Source organism: Dicentrarchus labrax, unplaced genomic scaffold, assembly GCF_905237075.1.
Source record: "Dicentrarchus labrax unplaced genomic scaffold, dlabrax2021, whole genome shotgun sequence".
In the NCBI taxonomy this organism is placed as follows: domain Eukaryota; kingdom Metazoa; phylum Chordata; class Actinopteri; family Moronidae; genus Dicentrarchus; species Dicentrarchus labrax.
The window spans coordinates 9,965,491-9,986,521 of NW_026136706.1; the positions used below are offsets into that span (position 1 = coordinate 9,965,491).

The window sequence follows — 21,031 nt, forward strand, 5'->3', positions numbered from 1 at the left end:
ACCTTTTGCTTGTCTGCACTGTGTGGTCAGGACTGCTGCGTCAGCCAGTTCTCAAATGAGTAAAGATCACTCACCACTGTGTGTTTTCTTTTTTTTTTACTGGCATGATTCAAAACGCCCTGCCCATATGATTGTGGTTGCAAGGAAGTCATTATTGTTAAAAATTAAAATAACAACACCGTGTTTGCATGCGTTCTACACACTTTCAGGAAACACCCCACAAGGTGCAGAGCAGCCGTGGTTGAGTCCATGTCTGAAATGACTGGATTTATATGCCCGGTTGTCCATCCATCACTAGCAAATATAAAAGTAAAAACAGTTGTACAAGGGAGATTACGGCACTAAACGTTTAAAGGGTTAAAAACGTGGACGTGTTGCTGAACAAAACCCTGATATCCGTGACATCAAGCCTCTTACTTGTCTCCCAGACGGAGCGAGTAAGACTTCAAAGGTAGATCTCTGGTCTGACTCTGCACGGATGCGCGCCGACCTTGGAGTCTCCAGACGCACAGCGCAGGATTTTGCGCACTGAAATCAAGTAGAGCTGAAGAGAGCGCACAGCGAGCGGACTGCTGTCTGACGGACTGCAGTCCTGTCACTGGGATACGGGCTCACTTAGCTACAGTTTACTCCGTACATCGTCCATCCAATTAATACTACTTCTCGGGATTAAGTAGGGAAAAAATATAACCTTCAGTTTATTTCGGGTTTTCTTGATTCGCAACTTAGAGGAGTGTTGCTTAAACTGAGCCAGTGAATGTAGCCGTTTCACCTTGTTTGTAGAGAAAATCCAAGTGTCCTAGCTGCTCAGGGTAAATCCACTCAACATCCTGAGAGACGGAGACGTTTGAGAGGATTTTAGGACTCTTTCCCGAAAGTGGATTGAACAAGGATGCTTCCAACCGCCTTACCCAACAAAGTGAGGTATTACATTTGAAAAACGGTAAGGAAAAGTTTTGATTTATTTTTATTTTTTCCAAAGATGAGATTCAAATGCGTTATCTTCGAGGTCCTCCCAAATTTACCAAAGGGCTTTTAAGTGATTTAACATCGCAAATATCTCCACTTTTCCTGCAGGTGATCACAGCAATGCTTCAACGGCATGCGCGTCTGTCCCTCTCCAAATCTTCCAGAGAGGATTTAAGCGCCGCTCATTTTGAATAAGTCGAGAAGTCTGTGAAGATGAGAGCTCTGCAAACATTTCTCTTTCTTTTCCTCCTGCACCAGGTGAGATGACTGAATGAGAATGGACAGAGTGTGTAGACATATATGTCTGTGGCTGAGAAGGCTTTAAAGAGAAAGTTAGAGACACTAAGTGGCTTTATGTGCTTTCTGTTGCTTTTTGTAATAATCTAGTTGGCCCCTTTCCAGACGTTTGTTTGACTTGTTTTTTATATATATATTATTATATATGTTATAAATTGTTTACATATTTTGTTGTATGTCATTTATTGTAGAGCTGCATCATATAGGCTATGGGATGTAAGGTTTAATTCACCAGACAATGCCAAATGACAATTCAATGAATTCCATGCATGAAATGTTTGTTGACACAGTCATCATCAGCAAATGCAAATGTGTTGGCTGACATGAACATGAACCAGGGGATAAGCTTGTTTTGTGTTATTTGAACTTGCAGGCTATTCATAAAATACCAAAATACCCTGCCTTAATTTACATTATTCATTTTAGCATTTATTAAAATAAAGGATACCTCATCAGACCTACAAATATGGTGTATTTATATAAATCATTTTACAAACATAAATAGCCAAGTTGATTGGATTTAATTATGCTGAACAGACTGTGACTCTGTCAATAGCCATACTGTATAATACTATCTGCAGCTAATGTGTCTAATAGCATCTAAATTAACTTATTGTTCATATTTGGAATTGTGAATTTTCTTAGGAAATATCTAGATATAGAAAACATGTTTGCATTTTTACTTATTTACATATTTACATTCCCAGTTAATGTGACCATAATGCTCATTATATTATAATTAACAATTCTGCAGTATTTTTAATTGAGAAGTGGAGTTAATTAGTTAAGACAAATAATTTTACTATTCACTGAATGTAAACTATTGATGTGTGCTTGCAGATTTTATTGTTTCTTTCCACTGTGGTGACTTTTTACATATCATATTATGGCCTTGGTATCCTGCTTCTCTCACAATGGCTCAACAAAACCAACAATACAATCAGCCTATTCATTTATTCAACCATATTACATGGATATTTGTGGTTAGCAATCATTTTAATTTATTTTACTTCTAGGCATGAAAAAGGTTTGACCTCCGTGTTGAACCCTTGACACCCGTGAAGTGTCTTTGCTGTGCTAAAATGGAGGCCAGAGTTTAAAAAAATAAAAGCGAATGACAACTGAGAACAATTGGTGAAAATTGCAGAACTCTCAGGTTTTCAAAGCCTGCGTTGTTCCTCCATTATAACTTACACAATACGATGAAATCATCACTCTCTGTGAATACAAATGAAATGATTTAGTATTTACCAGAGATTGATTGTCTTAAGCTTCTGAACATAATCTTTCTGTAGTATAATTCTGTTTTTATTGCAAGAATAAGCTCTCCAAAGAAAGATCATAAGCTTTAGGGAAATATAAAGGTCTTTTCCTGCCTTTTCCCCCCAACAGCTGCTGATGTCCTCTATAGGCAGTTGAATAAAGTCTGGGTTTTATCATGATCATCCTTGCTTTACGGACTCTTGCCGTGATCAGACCTGAAAAGAAAATGCCATGTGATTGAAGAAGTTCTTCACATCTGTGCTATCCTCAAAGAGGGCTTCTTTAAAGATAGCCCTGAACTGTGCAGATGCAGCGGCAAAGTGCTGTCTGCCCTGGCTGCTGTTGTAATCAGCCCTGTCCCTATTGGGAGCTCTGCCTCCAGAGAGAGAGACAGGCTGCCTCCCTGGAGAGGCTCTCTTCATATGCCTCAGTGGCTTCTCTCCCAGCAGACCCACCACTGTCTGACTGGGGACATTTTGGCCCTTATCAATATTCCCCCACCTTCCGAAGGGTGAAAAATGTTTAAATGCGAGACTGACGCTCACAAAAAGTGTGAAATATGCACCAAAACTTCTTGAGCTGCGAATAATCTTTCTTTTTTCTTTGTAAATCAGCTTTATAAAATAGTTTATAATGAGAAGACACTGTAAAGATGTGATTGGGGTGACATGCGAACAAGTTGCAAGGCTAGCTTTAAACCCATGTTGTCACAGGATACACCTCAGACAATTAAGCCACCTGGACACCCTATATATATATATATATATATATATATATATATAAGTTCAGTGTCTTTAGCCGTCTTTAGTCTCACAAACTTGTGGCCGAATCATCCGAAACAAAAAAGCAAAACACAAACACTCTTCCTCTGGCGTCTTCACACACACACTCATACAAAAAAACACCCTGAACATGAATCAAATGGTGAAAATGTAACCCCAGCCCTAGCATCTGTGCCATACCCCAGGGACAAATAAGAGGGTCAAAGCCATCCTGGGAGAATCCATTCTTCCCCTTGACATCTGCTGCAGTTATCCTCTGTGCAATGACAACTGAACAATGTAGATGAAGATAAAACATACTTGAGAGCCCTGCTCTCTGCCATCTCCCTCTGCCTGTCCTGCCCTGCCTCTATTCCACAGATTGCATGCAGGGAAAGTGGGGTTTTTCAACACTGCTTGGGATTAAGTGTGAGAAGACATTGACAAAGTCTATTAAGCTCTTGTAGCTTATTGCCAGGGTAAGAGCTCTTTGGTAATATTGTGTCATGACAAAGCATCTATGTGGCCCATGCCAAGAGGCTCAGCGGTGGTGTTAAATATATAGCTACCTCCTCTGTTTCCGTAAACGCCGCCCAGGGTTGGACTGAGCAAGGATGGAGCGAGCATCTTGATAGAAGGGTGTGACGCATTAAAGAGACAAAGCTTAGCTGGTTACTAGTAAGCTGAACATGTCTTGTCCCCTGGATCCGCTACATGCTTGGAGTTCATCCCTGCAACTTTGATGCGCACTGATTTAAGGGATTACAAGTCATTCCTCAAAGGATTTAGCATTAATTTCAGCAGTTATTTATTAATTTATTAATGTCTAGCCGCTTGATTATTTATCTGTTCATCCGCCAGTGAAAGTGGGGAAAAAAAGTTTGAATGTGAAGTCGATTTGGTTCAGTTTTAGCTGCTAATATTATTGTTTTCTTTCCTACTTGCATTTTTTCTCTGCAGTGCTGGAGTGAGACAGTGAGGCTATATTCAAAGTCGAAAAGGGCTCTGGCAAGGACAACAGTTTTATCCCTGTCTTCATAACAAAACACAAATTCTACATAAATTCCCTCTCTAAGGGCTCTTTAACCCTTTTCCCCTTCCCCATGCTCAATTAGGTTTGGTTTTATTATTTATTTATTGTATATTTAAAGGCAACTAACACTGGGAAGTGTAATAAAATGTACAGTGGGGGGATTAGGAGCAGCTCTTTAATCTCACGCTTCTGATAATACTGCATGGGCTGATTGATTAGTTTTTCAGGAAGCTTATGTCAGAAAAACCTAATCCGTCTTTGGATTGTGCCAGCCTTGTAAGGTTTTCCGCGCTGCCACTTTATCATGGCGGCGAATTACAGAGCTGCTGGGCTGTGATAAGGTCCTCGTCTCTTTTACAGACCTCAGCGCCCAACCCCCTGTACCCCCCCTTTCCCTCTGGACAATAAAAAAAATTGTGTTTATATTCTTCACATCCCTGCTCTGCCTGGTCTTCACATCAACCTCTCCCAGGATTTGCCTTGTAAGAAAGAGAGAAAAAAAGAGTGGAACTTAAGTCTTCAAAAACCTACCAGAGAAATTGGGTGGGTAGAGAGAAAAATATGAGAGAAAATAACAGGCAGGCCAGTAGAAATTTCTGTGGAAGTGATTAAACGTGGATTGACAGAGTGAAGGGGACTTGTATGCATGTGCTGCCTTCTAGGAATCATTTTGGAGCTTACATGGTTCTGATGTGTATCTGTACTTATATTGGGGTCACAATGTTTCTGGCCAGAGGGCTTGACTAGATAATCCCTTATAAACAATACTGTCTGTGGCATTTGCAGTCCTCAGCCTGTATGTTGTCTCAGACCTCTGAAGGCGAGGTTGTCATTTCTGCGGACTAAATCCCTCAAATGTAGCTTGCAGGCACTACAGGTTGTATTGACTGTAATGAGCCCTGCAACCTAATCCTTTTCCAATCATCAATCATAATTGTGTGTGTACTGGCAATAAATCCATGATAAAGGTCCTGGAATGAAGAGAAAGAAGTTCCAAATGATTGATAGGTGTGGCACGTTTGCCCTTTGCATTTATAATAACCATAATCTGGCTGCTGGATGGACCATTAAAGACTTAAGTCATACAATTATGAGCAGCACAATTACTTTCTCCCAGCTTCTCTCCTGATGTGAAGTGTTAGGATGAAGTGAAGTTCTGAGCACTGCTCTCAGAGCTAAGTCACACACACTGTGGCAGCTCTGGTGCAAGACACATTATGTTTAATATGATGTTGAGTTTCCTGATCTTGGTCCACAGCTATGAATTTTTATGGGCGATGTGCAGCCCGAGGCAGTGTTAGATCTTGAGGCTCACTACCTTATAGCAGTGTCATTACCGCTCTGCAGGGTCAGAAACATCCAGCACTCTCTGATGCACAACCTCGCTGTTTAGTAGCTCTTTTACAGTGTGCATTGGTTATTGCCGTTTTGCTGCAACAAAACAAAAGGTTGAGATCAGCCCATACTGTAGAGGGCAGGTTTTTTGTCTAAATCGTGTGTGTATGATGGAATGCCATCCCAGGTATCGTCACTTTTTATTTTATTAAATCAAATATTGCAGTAGTTTTCTTGTTGCTGTACAACCGGGTCTCCATTCACGTCAGAACTATCAAACTCATGAGAAACTACGTCATCACATAAAACCACAAATCTAGTAGGCACAGTCGCAAAGTTTCTACCTTTGAACGCTTTCATATTTCCCAAATACTTTGACATATAAAGTTCTTAATTACCACCTGGTTTGGTACTTTGGAGAAGGCAATCACACTACATGTCAGAGCTCGGGAAAATGATTGACCTCTTTAATTAAAACTGCGTTGCTTTTCTGTAAAAGGCAAGGTGTGACAGCTTTAGAATAAGTACAATAAATCTCCTTTCTGATTATTCTCAGTTTTGCATTTCCTCCTCTGCCTCCGGGCTTTGAGGCCTTTCTTTTCAGCTTGTCATTTCCAGCCCTAACAAAGCACTGTCAGCTCCCCTCTGTCTTTGTATATTTCTTTCAAGTACCTGTCTTCAGAGCTACTCAGAGAGAAAGGAAACAACGTCTTCCCTACTCTTGTTTCTTCTTCAAAGGGAGCTGTTTCTGTGAAATCAGCCGAGGCGCAATCTGCTTTGAGAACAGAAACATTTGCTCTGTCAAATTTAGTGGACGTACGTTTGAGCAAATCAAGCAAAAACATTTTTTGAATAAAACACCCGTATCATTTGCAAGCATGCATTTGAAGAGAAGACAACACAAAATTGACGTTGTCACATACGCGCGCACACACACACACTCACACACAAAGCTCAGTGAGAGAAACATTTATGTCTTCCTGAGATGAAAGTGGAAAAACTAAAACCAGAAGCCTGTAGTATTCTTTTCAGAATAACATGCTATGCCTCCTCAAGTATTAGCTGAGGAGTTTTACAAGCATGTTAACCATTGTTCTACAAAGTGGAAGGTATTAAAAATTGGTCAAGAGAATGATTACACTTAGTCTAACGTGCTGCGCGGTATTATCCTCCTGAATCCCTGCTATCAGACATACGGATGTGTGCTGCAGGTGTCAGGAGCCGGCATAGGAGTTGACGCTTTGACCATGTAAGGGGATTATGAAACTGATGATGCGTTGAAAGGTAACGCCTGCCTAAAAGTGAAGTGTTCAAGGCTTTGCTGCTGTCACATGTGGCAGGTGCAGAGATAACACAAGTATCCAGATTACCTGGAGGCTCTCGTCCCAGAGCCCCTCCTCGCTCTCCTTCTTCTCTCCTCGTGGGATCTTTGCTAACACTTTCTGAGCACCTGACATCATCGCCGCATTTAAATTTCCCACACCCAGTCATGCTCACTAACATACCGCTTTAATGCAAGGAAAGCATAGGTTCCATAGAAGATATTCACAAAGTGATCAAATTTCCTTACTTCTGTTTTTATTATTTCAGAGTAACTGATGCTTGTAAATAAATCCTTCATTCAGAGGTTCATTGCATCCTAAATTTTTTACAACCATTCGATAGATGTGGTGTAGATTTTAAAGTACTTACTCTGGTGTTTCTAGTTTTTATAGGCAAGTATTACTTCTTGTCCCGTTACATTCTTCTGTCAGCTATAACTGCTGGTTACTTTGTCAATTAATTCTATATCAGTTTATTTAACGGCTGTAAATTAAACATCCCATGAAGCAGTTAAAATTCGCTCCCTCTTCACCAGGTGCAATAATAAAATGCATGTTAATCCATCAGTAATATGAACCCAATAGAATAATATGTAAAAATATAACACTCACATGGTTCATGTGAGACCTACTGAGTAAATGTATGCAGGATGTTTGCATGTCATGGAATATTTTCACACTGTGATATTGATACTATCACCTCTTCCCTCCATGGCTGTAAATCTCAAAATGATGATGATGTGAATCTTTGTTTCAGTTGACAGTTTTAGCATCCCACATTGGCTTGGTGCTGTTTTAGAGGCCCTTTTCGATGACAAAAAAGATGCTACAGTTCAACAAAGCAGCTATCGACAGCTTCAATATGAAAACTCTGATACTGGTATCAGCCTTCAAAAATATTTTTTACCTGATCAAAAGAAAAAAGGTCGCAGTTTTTGTCAAAACAAGAGCTTATAGGAATTACACTATAAAGAACTACTACCATCACATTTCACTTTGTGCTGCCTGAAAGGGAATGGGAGCGTTCTGGCTTTAATACTGAAGTAAGAACAGGAGTGCTGTGTGATATTGACACTGGTTTGCTGCATTAGGCTGTACATCTGCTCCCAGTATAGTGTGGTTGGTTTACACATGAGATATTCGAACCTCCTTGCAAGATAGCATTTGTGACACGTGGTGGACTCCTGGTTGAAATTTTGTGTCTAACAGATTTGTGTTGCAGATAAAATTACTGACAATAATTTATAACAACCAACAGAAAACTGATGATGACAAGCGGCTGTGTTACAGGTAAAAGGACAGGCCACTAAGTTGATGTTAGACTTTGAGAGCTCTTGATAGGAATGCTATAACAGAAGACAATGACCCTCATTAGAATGCAGTATGTTAGCGAGATCGGCGCTAAATGGGTTTTGTCACGTTTATTAGGGAACATTGAAGCACGTTTCTACAATTCTGTGTTGACACCTTCCACACTGCAGGAGAGGTAATTGTTTGTGATTTGTGCAGTTTAGTGTTTTGCTTCCTGTGGGGAAATGCTCTGTAATGATACTAAATGCTTCCCTATGAAGACTCATACAAGCACAAATTCAAATAGAAATAGGGGGTATTTCTATTTGTATTTGTGCTTGTACGTCCCAAAAAAAAAGGTGGGTTGAGGCGTTGTTTGAGTCAGTGTCAGTTGCTGGGAGGAGAGGAAATAAAACATCATATGATTTATGATAGCCACAGGAGGGTTGTGTTACGTGCTATAATTTATGCTAATCACAGGATGCGTACAGCTCCAACTGAAATCACGAGCAGGCCGATCATATTTTTCCAAATGTGTGCAAAAACAGGCTCCTAAAGTTAGTTTAAGAAAACATGTGGGTTATAGTTTGTTGTGCTGTATTTGTGTCAGAATAAAATGACTTGTATAACTAGAGAATCTCCATTGAGAACTCAAGTAGTGCGCTTATAATTTCTTGAAGAAGGAAGTTGTGCTCTTGCTCTCTATCAGGGCTTTTCTTTCTCCTTTCAATTTACAACAAGAGAGGTCAGAGGTCAGGCACAGTGTCAGATCAGCAGTTGAGGAGATGGTGAAGATACTGCTGGTCTTGCTCAAGGTCTGCAAGATGAATGTGTGCTGATGTGGGCACCTGACAATGGGTTCTAAAACATAAAACGTATCATCTGGCCATATTGTTGAAAGAAAACAATGCATTTTCAAACACTGGCAATGTAGCACAGAGTAGATTGTAGAGCAGAAATATTTCCATTTGCCTGCTTCATTTTTAGGCTTGTATTACAGTGCGTTTGAACGTTGCACACCTTACAAAGCCCCTCAGGCTTGGTTTATGCATTTCTGTGTGGCTGGATGTCGTTGGAGTGATTGATGAAGCCCTTGTGTTCTTTGGCATTCATGTTTGTCTCGTGATAACTGACAACAAACTTGAACATTTGTGTTGCCCTGTAGAAAAATATATCTCTCAACACTGACCAACATGCAAAAAAGCAGCTGTAACAGAACTAGCAGGTGCCGCAGCAGATTGTCGCAATCTGCAGAGTCATTGTTAGAGTGTGCTTTTCTTGTTGCCATCAGATAATTTGGGTATTCAGTTTTCACTGCACATTAAATGTGAAGCAACAAATCAAATTTGCACAATTATTATTCAGTGCGTGTTGATACACCAAAATTGTGTGCGCTGTTTGCGGTTAACAGTTTATTTATTTAATATCACTGACACTAATGATGTATGCCTCCCCGCATCTTTACCTGGAACATCTTGATAGCGCTAGCACACTTGTTACACATCATGTTTCATGACAACCATGTGATGCATGCTCTTCGGGTTTTTGCAGATGGTGTGTCAACAGTAAGATACTGCTGTATTTACAGTAATGAAAACATCAGCACCACTATTCCCTCTCCTCTCACCATCAACACATGTTTAGACAGTCGGAAGCTGGTCAAGTGTAAACCTACAGAGGTGTCGACAGGATCAGTTTTTAGGCCTTTGAAGGTCGGCATCACCATTACACGTCCACATAAATATATTGTGTTGCATATGTATGATGTAAAATTCTAAACATGTAGAAATCCATCTCACCTTTACTCGGCTTCACATGTAATAATGCATTAGATACTGGCTGCTCTCAATATTCACCACAAAGGATCCCAGGTATGTAGATGATGAATTCAGCCACAAATTCAATATTGGGTCTATAACATCTTAAGCAGGAGTGTTAAGATATTAGAAGCTGTGGTCTCTCATTCTCACAGAGGTCAGGTGGTAATGGCCTAAATGATTATACTGGAGGGGAGTAGATATGCTACATGCACACACGCACACGCACACACACTAACCATAGCCTTCTGTGATTGGTAAGGTGCCCCCGGTGTGGATTTGCTGTTGTGATCCACCACAGTGCTGAAGCACCTGCCATGTGTTTCCCTGGACGGCCTCTGATTAAAAGTGATGGCTCTGGAGCGTGAGGCTGTTCCAGCGATCAGAGCACCAATCTATTCTTCAGCAGCGTGTAGACTCTCGCTCTGCACTGCCTAAGCGCCTCCAGGGCCTTCTCTCCTGGAACTGGCTCTGGGTGTGAATCATTACAAATGATATGCCCTGCAACATCAGGAGGAAGATGGCTGGGGAAGGACGTGGGGCTGGGGATTGCAGGCTGAGAATGGTTTTAATGTGAGGTGAGCCGCTTGTCATGTTGGATGCTTGAAAGCAAGAGGCTGCAGTCAATCCAGCTCTGCAACAGTCTGAGGTCTAATGCTAGAAGTGCCGCCTGAGCAGCTCTAATAGAGCAGGTGTTGTGTTGCAATTGTGCTGGGAAAGTATTAGGGTAGGCTGTGGTGAAGCCGGTGTAATTTCCATGTGACGTCCAGATTTTTACTACGTAGAAGTGCATCAAGTTAATGAAGCTTCAGACACAGAAAATTAGCAGAGAAATGAATTGCACCACCAAAGTGAGGTCAATTTGCACAGATAAATCCATGAAGAACAGTGGAGTGCATCATTGAAACTGCTCTGCTTGCACTGATGAGCAGGTTAATTGCCCATTTTGTTTATTGTGAGAAAGATGCCTGAAACCAATTTTCCCCCGATGCATATCCCAACCGTATGTGCTGGAAAAAAATCAACTATAACTCCAAAACTCAAAAACAGATTATTTTAGGTTACTGATATGAGAAACTTGGTAATGAAGATGATGCTGAGGCTCTCATACAGAACAAATAAAAAGAGACAAAAGAAGACACAGAAAAGCAGATCTCAGATCATAAGTGGGGGCCACATTGTCAACTATGCCAGGTTGAGAGAGATTCCGTTGTCGCCATCAAAACAACACTGTAGCCTTGCCCGCGGCCCAGAACCCATCACAGCCGAGCACAATGTTGCCGGCTGCTCGCTGGAAATGCATTTTAACGGCATCTCTTCAGATGATCCAGAAGCCAGATGTCACTGGCTTCTTAATAACTTTCTAGGGGCTAGTTCTGGTCACTGTGGCAATTACCTTTATGTCAGGCCTCTAAAAGATATGTCTACCCACGGGACAAGCAGGCAGCCAGCTCCATAATGCTCATTACAGATGAATGTCGAGGCTGATTCATCCTGACTCTGTGTGTGGCATGCTGGCTCTCAGACCACTGTCAGTATTTAAGTTCTACTAATACCTCTGGATAGCACTGAGTGACACTACATTAAATCAAATGTACAGAACATGTAGTATTATCATTATCATTATGTATCATTTATTTACAAAAATAGCAGTAAAAAAGTTGCAAATGAAATCATTTTCACAGACACATACATAGAAATACATACAAGATGTTCATGAAACATAGAGCCATTTAATGTCTGTATATAATTGGTTTTCTGTGAAAAGACTGTTAAATTAAATGAAGCACTTTTGCAGTAACAATATTTTGCAGTTAATACCGCAACCAAGGTGCACACACAGATACACATAAAAGAATGTGACAAGAAGATTTGGTGCAATGATTGCTTGTGTAGTAAGATAAAAGGCAGTATATGTATAGGTATTTAACTCAAAACATTTTTCTCCTCTTATATAAGACTGAACAGTCTGTCATTGACAGCTAGGATGAACTTTCCAAAACACAGTTTTCCTATAGCTTTTATGCTGATGCACATATTAATGAGGGAAATTCATGGTATATTGTATTGACCCTTTTTAGGCCAACCGGTATTGATAAATCGATTTTGAATATGAATTTTCTAACATAAATGCATAACAAACAATCATTTCTGATATGGATCTTACATTTTTTAGAATTGTAACTAAGATGTGTTGACATTTTACAGCTGTAAAATGAACTTTTCTGTGCTCTCAGGAGAGTAAAAACAATGTAATGTTGATGCTGTTTCTAAATTACTTGCTATACTGACATTTCTAGTCACTCATCAGACAAGTAATAGGACAGGTAATATCAGCCCACTCTGTCTATGTGGTCTGATCTAAAATTAGCAAGGCCAAAACTCTGACAGCCAAAGTGTTTTTTGCACATTTTATTTAATACATTTTGTGCAAATTAGTTTTAGTATGCAAAGTTAAACTGAATATGCTAGATTTGCCAGCCTGCCTTGTTAATAATCTTATTTGCTCAACAGTCCACCATCTTTACTTTCAGCTAAGTGTGCATTTGAATTTAACTCAAAGTTTAAATTACTTTATTCACAATACAATAAAAAATGTGGTGCCCTTGACACCTCATTTACCTCTTGCAAGAAAAGCTCACAATGAAATGCTTCACTTTTGCTTCTGTGACAACAGAGGTGTAAATTATAGTTATGCAACGCTGTACCTGTCAGTGGTGATGCAAAATTATAATGATTAATAAGTATAAGAAATCGCGACTTACTAGTTGCTATATTGCAGAGAGAGAGAGCTCTAAATGTTGTTTCAGAGGGGAAATATCAGCCATAAGCAGCTTCATTATATAAAACTTTGCTCATACTGGTGGATATCCATTCAAATTACTGACAGGATTTATAGTTGACCTACCTTTATGCTTACTGTCGACTAAGCGTGCTCTTTTAAAAAGCGGATATACCTTTGACTGCTGTGGTATATAGATGGTATATCTTTGCTTTTGGGGTGTGAGGTCCTAGCTCCTCTCTGTGTTTTTGTTAAGGACGTACAGGAAAAGGAAGAGGCTAAACCACACAGGCAGATATCTTCAACGTTTGCCACTTCAACTACACTTTGCCTTGTGCTGTTGAAATGAGGTCTGGTGTTTTCAGCTCCATAAGTCTGCAGTTATTATCATAATAATGTCTTGTTTCAAGTCGCCCCAAAATGCCTCTAGCACGGCAGCACCGATTAAGAAATCTTAATTAAGCTTTTGTAGATTCTCCTTCATCAGACCTTGCCTCTTTTTTTTTCTCCACAGCATCTTGTTGTACAAAAACTCGGTTTCCTTTAGTCTGTTTTTAAGAGACAGCACTTCCGCCTAAATGAACGAGGTGTGTTAGTGTGTGTGTGTGTGTGTGTGTGTGTGTGTATGTGTGTGTTGGTGCTGCGTGTGTGCAGGGAGACAGCGAGAGAGAAAGAAACCAAAGCCTATGTGTCAGTGCAAGCTTTCAAGTTCCCAGTGCTTCATCTCTCTCGGGGCATTTAAGTATTAGATATCCCTTTGCTGATCCCCTTGTTGTCACAGCAATTTCCCCAGTTGCTCATCATACTTAAACTGCTCTCTCATTTCCATTATAATCATCCTATACAAAGCTCACCTGAGATTTACACTGAAAGACAAAATTTGGTTTCACCTCTGAAGCTGCGCTGCATGACACTCAATGTGTAACGGATATAACAGCTCGGGCTGGTAGGAAGACGAGTGCCACATCTTCTTTGTTCACAGCGGTGAAGAAATGTTCCTGTTGGGAGCCCGCAGTCGCAGAGATTTTATGTTCAGCATCGCCTGTTATTGTGATGTTGTAAGAGTCAAATCAAATTAACAGCTGAGCTCACACAAGGTATTACTAAGTGGCGGTATCAGTGAGGGAATACTGCCACTGGAATTGGTTGATTAAGTGACTGTGGATGTGAGGAGCTACATAGAGGGAAATTATTACAGTGTTGCCTCATTCATCCATGTTTACAGGGAGCAACTGTCTTAATTAAGCATTGTGAGTGCTGATAGATGGGCCAGGCTCACTGGCCGTGGGAGACATTGATTTCACATTACGTGTCCAGATAGCCGAGCCATTATATCCTGTTTGCTACATTAAGGTGTTACTACTGTCTCTGACATAAGCAGCCTAGTTAAGAGAAGCTCTAATTATAAGATACACAGATGCCCAATATGAAACGTATGTAGCACTTTCTACATGTTGAATGGATTTGTTTATGGGAATGTGAGTGTGACAAAAACAAATTGTGGCAGACAGACCTAGTTTGTTAGCTTTGTACACATGTGCCTCAGTTGGGCTTACAGCAAAATTATAATTAGTCTGGAAGTAGTGCGCAGCAGCTCAGTGAGAATTCAGCCGCTGCTCGGTGCTTTCAACATCTGCTTCTCTCAGTGATCCCTACAACCGGGCCTGGGGAAAGCCGGCACTACTAATTACTAATAAAACTAGCTAAGCTTATTGCCGTGAATTATTAAAGCTTTATCTGAAGTGGACCAGGAATCGCTCCTGAAGCTAAAAGGCTTTGAGGTACAAGGGGGGGGGATCACAGTTCATTGCTGCGTCTGGATTAGCACTTAGCGCATACTTTGCCATACTAGCGTAGAAGCCTGTTTTATTGTTGGGAACCATTACAAGCTAAAGTTCATATGCTTGGGTATACAAGAATAGCACTGCTGATGTGGGACCAGCTCATATGTTAAGTCCAGAGGATTTCATTGTCGTGTAATCGGACAAGTACTAAAATATTAGAAGCCTTATGCAAATATGAGCCCAGTTGGAGTTTATCAGTGCATCCTTTTTACTGCGTTTCATCATCTTTGGTGCTACGAGTGTCTGTGCATAGTGTCATTACATGCAATTAAATTCCAAGGTTGTGTACTTTTCTTTGCACTTTTTTACTTTTGCATGCTTTTAGTTTAACTTAAGTCACATTTGCACAGTGATTCACGTAATACAATTAATACAAACACCATTTTTATGTGCTTATCTACTGGAACTACAACTACAAGAAATCTGTTTTTAACTAAAGCCTCTCTACCTTATTTCAAACTCCTTTGACCAACCTTATCCTCTTTCTCCTTCATCCTGGTTGCTGTGAAGGAATGCCCAGGCAATGCCATTCACACACTCAGGCCTGCCAGCATCCTCAGTCTTACTCACACAAAAACATGCTTAACATTGTATAAACAAGGGATTATCTACTGAAGTTAAAGACAAAAGGTCCTTCGCTTGGATCAGTGTTTTAGTCAGCCCCATGGCTTAAACAGAAAAAGTTGTGTATTACATTAAAGCAACGCTATGTAAGATTTAGTATTTGTGCGATTATGCGCCCCCTGTTGCAATACCACTATTCTAAATATGGACAGCTGTATGTGTGGATTTGTTAGAATTACATTCCTTATGATCAAAAACTATAAAGTATTTTTAGAATGAAACAACTTTGCCAACACAGCCAAACATCAAGCAAGTACAACAACAAAAAGACACAGCAAGCCCGTTAATATTACTTACTGGTAACAGTATGAAGGCCAGCTCGCCATCTGTCTGCAGCCTTTTATTTCATGGAGTGCCAACGACTAAAGGCCTGTCCGAAATTTACTCTCGTCTGTCGGCTTCTTTCCCAGTCACTCTCTCCTTTTCTCTTCTTAGCTTCCTCCGTCAATGTCCTCTTGGGTGTCTTTGCCTCTACCGTGCTTACAGAGGCTCCTGAGCCCCAGTCACATTGCCCACCAGCTCCGCTCCCAGTTAGCATTCCCAACTGGCTCCCCCTTGAACCGGGCCTGAATACATCCCCTCCTACCGGTGGTCCGAAACTCTTTTGCTAGCAATATACCAACACTCCCCTGGTGCTTTGAGCTTCCTAACTAACTTTAGCAAATAGTAAAGCATTCTATCAATCAGGAAAGTCTATAAATCACTGAGAGTTGAGCCAGAGGACTCCAGAGGGAAAACCAGAACATTTTTCTCCATAAAATATGATCCAGTTTCACCAGAATCAATGACATACTTGGTGGTGTGTGAAAATATAATAAATAGAATAAAAAGTTATAGGGCAAGAACAGGTGTACAGGGCACAGAGTCACTATTCAACCTATTACAATTCAGTGTAACAAAATCATTTTGAAGGTGTTATTTTAAGTAAGTAAACCAAGTTGTGAAGATTGTAAAAAATCTGATGTTACAAAAATTCTGATTTGAGTTTAAATGAATTTTGACATTCTGGGAAATAATTATGGTTAGCTTAGCTTAACATAAAGACTGGAAACAGAGGGAAAGCTAGACTGTCTCTCAGCTTCGGAGGTGCTGGTAGGCAGGTTTTCTTTTACCTTTGGACAGAGCCAGGCTAGCTATTGCTGCGAAGCTAAGATAACTGGCTGCTCGCTCGAGCTTGATGTTTACCATACAGACACGACCTTATCGTCTAATTCTCTGTAAGAAAGTGTATTTCCCAAAATATCAAACTATTCCCTTAACTTCAAGACGATCATTTCCTTTGTAATAAATTCAATTGCATTGTTTGTTTTTGTTTTTTTTGGGGGGGGGGGGGTTGTGTACATTTATAATGTCATATTTCCAAGGTCGGATTACAGTCGGATATTTCTCCTCTTCTTTAGCGCTGAAGGGCTTTTTTTAATCCTCAGTGCTGCTGTTGCATTTTTATAGTGCAATTACCAGAGATAAGTGGTCAATTAATGTTGAATTCATTTGGATTTTCTGTTACAAGTCTTGTCTGTGAAAGGTATCGCTGCCCATGTAAACTACTTTGTACTTTTTATGACCGAACTAAGGACATTAAATGCATCACTGTCTGTGCACCAGTGGATTTAAAAAAAAAAAGCAACTCTCTAATATTTGGGTATAGGTTGTATAATTATTGTGTTACATTGATCAGCAACAAATTATTGCCAAATTATATTATTATTTCAAAAATCATATAAATATGTAATTTGATTAAATTATTTAATTAAATTTTTCTGTCTACCTTTGCTCTGTTTTCTCTGAAGGTCACATGCAGGAAAGTGCATGGAGGAGCAACAGAGCTCATCGAGTGGGGCGACACTGATAATGAACAGAAGATTTCTCCCACGGGGGCCAGTCCACGGATCCTCAACCCCCTGCGTTTGTTTGCCAGGGGCTCCCCCGGGTTCAAGAGCAACATGAGGGAAATTACATATTTACAGAACATGGAGGACTTCTGGGACTGGTTATCTAACCAGACAGATGTTCAGGGTGCACAAGCCAGAACTAAACGCAGGCCCATCGTCAAGACTGGCAAGTTCAAAAAGATGTTCGGGTGGGGGGACTTCCACTCCAACATCAAGACGGTCAAACTCAACCTGCTGATCACAGGGAAGATCGTGGACCACGGGAACGGCACCTTTAGCGTTTACTTTCGCCACAACTCCACGGGCATGGGGAACGTGTCGGTCAGCCTGGTGCCACCATCCAAGGTGGTGGAGTTTGAGATTGCACAGCAGTCCACGCTGGAGACCAAAGACACCAAATCATTCAACTGTCGCATTGAGTACGAGAAGACGGATCGCAACAAGAAGACTGCCCTGTGCAGCTTTGACCCGTCCAAAGTGTGCTATCAGGAGCATACGCAGAGCCATGTGTCCTGGCTGTGCTCAAAACCCTTCAAAGTCATATGCATCTATATAGCCTTTTACAGTGTAGACTATAAACTGGTGCAGAAGGTATGCCCTGACTACAACTACCATAGCGACACACCCTACTCCTCCACAGGATGATCTAGCTGTTGTTAGTATGCATCAACCTTTTGTTTGATCTTCAAAAAATTTAAATGTCAATCTCTAAGCTCCTTGTCCCGAAATACCTAAATACCTGAGATATGTTGCAGGAAGTGGAACACTCTGGAGGGATTTGATGCATTGTTACAAAACTTTTGTAAATTCTGCAAATGAGTATACAGCTCTAACACTCAAGATAGTTAGGTGTCCAGGGACTTGGTTTTAGGGGTTGATTTGGGAGCTAGCTACCAAGCCTGGGTGACTCCTCCCTATCACAACAGCACATGTTCTCTGTAAACCACTGGTATAATTAGCATGTTGTCCAGATGTTTTCTTCAAGGCTAGACCATAGGCAAGCAGCCTCCCAGTTGGAAGTGCACACTGACTTCTGTGCCAGTGCTGCATTGATGCTAACATTGTATAACATTCTCCTCACCTCAACCAGTTATGGGATGAAATATGACAAGACTTTGAATCGTGTTAATTATTACAATACTAAGACATTTGAATTGTTGTTCAACAGGGCATAAAATGTGATATTTCACATTTGAAACATCTCTATAATTTGACTGATTAGTCAAAATGATTTGTTCATTGCATTTGAAGTAGACCTAACATCCATTTGTACCTGTTAACAGAACAGAAGGCAGGACGGTGTCTACTATTTTAGATTAGTTTGATCGATGGGTATTTTTTCAAGTAGCTCTGAATAATTGATATGGCATTAAAATCTCTTTTATCTCTTTTAGGGAGTGAAATAAAGTGAGTTGATTATGTGCCCATGACAAAATAAATTGATCCGACACATCTAATCCAAAGGCAAGCAGAAAGTATAATCATAAATCATTACACATACATATGTAGGTACTCATCCATGTATAACCTGGCTGCTGCCTTGTGTGCTCCTTAAAATGTCTTGGTTTTCTGCGGCAATCATCATAAGGCATGTGTATGCTAAACTAGTCTGAAATCCGACATCTGTGTTTGCAGGATGCACTTTGAGGCATCAGCCTGCTGAAGGGGCCCCGCAGTGGATTAATGTGTCAGGAGAGGCGGGGGGAAAGCGATAATTGCAGGACAGGTGGATTTAGTGAGTCTGGCAGACAATTATCAGCACTTTGTCATGGTCCTGCCACCAGCCCTGACATTACCTGTCTTTAATAGGCTTTAATTAGCCTGGGAAATTTCATTTACCTAAGACCAAGAGTGGAGAAACCAAAAGTGAAAAAAAAAAGGCAAAAATACACAATCCGTCTGGAATTTTAATGAGAAATGGGACTAAATTTGAAAATGTCAAGACATTTCCCGATTGTACAGCAGGCTTAAGTTGACTGACTTTTGTGTAAAAGTGGATAACATCCAGTCTTGTTGTAAGTGGTGTAATGTGCTTTGACTTAGCAATCACTAAAACAGTTTTGAAAGGTTCTGTTGAAAACCATCAACACATTAAATGTCATAAGTTGTGTTGACTGCGTATATCCAGGGTTTTTAGGCTAGGGCGTGTGCCACTAACTTATCACATGGCGATTATTTCGGTCAGTGTTACGTTATTTGCTGTATCTCATGTCTTTCCCCGTCAGCTGTAAATGACCCTGTCACATTATACACATCAGGAGAGGTGTATGATAAGGAAATTACTAAATCCGAATTGATCTATGTTGATGTTTTAGTTTTACTCCTTTGTGCAAATGCTGTGTATTAACATGTAACTCTAAAACTAAATGTGTTTACTTATGGCTTCAGAGTAAACAATGTCAATTTATTCTAATTTTTCCAGAGAAATATATCAATAAGTATACTGTTCCTTATTTTTGGTGTTTGTTAAGCAATATCATGTAGATGATATAGATGTCATATTTATTGCTTCTTGTTATAGATTGCTTTGATTTCCATTTTTGTAATCCTTGCAGATTGTACCTTTTTTGATTTCCTGCTTGCTTAATCTTGTTTAAACAGTTTCCTCTGTAAAATAGGAAATAAGAGCACTGCTGTGTGTATAGTGTAAGTAAAACTGTTCATTTTGGAATATTTGATTTCAGCTGGGGTTCATTTTGTTAAAATGAAATTGTAAAGATCAATTTAGGTTTTTATGGCATTAAACCTTACTTGAACTTGGCTCACAGCATATTGTCACACTGACTCAGCCCAGGTCTGTCGGTGCTCACAGTTGTCTCGTTTCATTCCTACAAGGACTTCTCAACAGGATAAACACACCATTTTAGGAGTTACATTTCAGTGTAGCTTTTTAATGGGCAATAAATCTGTGTCCACAGGCGTGGATGATACCAGAGGTACACCTCAGGGAGCACATCCATTTTGCTGTGGCCATCAGGGACAGGGGTCTTTTCATTCGCTTCCATTACTCTTATCTGATCAGGGTGAGGCACCCACTCCTTAGGCATCAAGTCACACCAGGCTTTCCAGCTGCACACATCCTTGGAAGACTAAGACGAATGTTAACATACATTTCACTTCTCATGATTTCCAGTGCTGATATGATTTATTATTGGACACTCAAATAATTAACAACTTTCAACTTGTTAGCTAATTGCCCATTTTATACACTCATCTGACAATTAACACCAATTATTCTGTATTTTTATATAAAATTAAAAAAATGAATTGACCTCTTTAAGAAATAAAGTATGCAGTACAGTAATGCAGTAGTGTTCAAACCAATAATACCATTTCAGGTGACATTTATTTTGGTGCAGAAGGGGCAACAATTTACTTCATCATCAGGGGGGTAAATGCAGGTTTAATTTCTTTTTTGAAACTCTGGATTGGGAAGACTAATTGGAAAATGCCAAAAGAGTGTAACACAGCAACAACACATCACATTTGGATACGCTGATCAACTGTTTCTGCAAAAACTCTGTCCATACATCCTTTCTCCAGCTACAGATCACATGTTCCTCACAGCTGGATCTGACAAGTTTCTGACCTTTCAGTGGGTTTGTCAAAATCCATCCAGGGAAACAAAGGAAGCTACATCCTCAAGTGTACCAGTCTGAGGAAAGCACAGCAGTTCAAAAACTGTTCATGTTATCATTCACTTCTTCATGGTGGAAATGGTGGTCAGTTATTTGGACAAGGGTATTTTTTAACCAAGCCTCTATTTATATTCAAGCATCTAAAAGTTCTGACCCGCAGTGTC

The 21,031-nt window shown here is 40.2% G+C and overlaps 1 protein-coding gene across 1 annotated transcript; it reads left to right on the top strand.

The window, feature by feature from the left end:
• The first annotated feature begins 254 nt into the window (after nucleotides 1-254).
• nxph2a (neurexophilin 2a) lies at nucleotides 255-19,990 on the top strand. The gene is made up of 3 exons (XM_051404112.1): nucleotides 255-943; nucleotides 1,078-1,227; nucleotides 17,128-19,990. The coding sequence occupies exons 2-3, from the start codon at nucleotides 1,183-1,185 to the stop codon at nucleotides 17,872-17,874; spliced, it is 792 nt and encodes a 263-aa protein (XP_051260072.1). The 5' UTR covers nucleotides 255-943; nucleotides 1,078-1,182; the 3' UTR covers nucleotides 17,875-19,990.
• Nucleotides 19,991-21,031: the final 1,041 nt, after the last annotated feature.

What these genes read in the sequence shown, in the direction of transcription:
- nxph2a (XM_051404112.1), top strand. Translation starts at nt 1,183, where the DNA reads ATGAGAGCTCTGCAAACATTTCTCTTTCTTTTCCTCCTGCACCAG. An exon ending in TTCTTTTCCTCCTGCACCAG is followed by an intron (nt 1,228 to 17,127) that starts GTGAGATGACTG and finishes TTTTCTCTGAAG; the next exon opens with GTCACATGCAGGAAAGTGCA.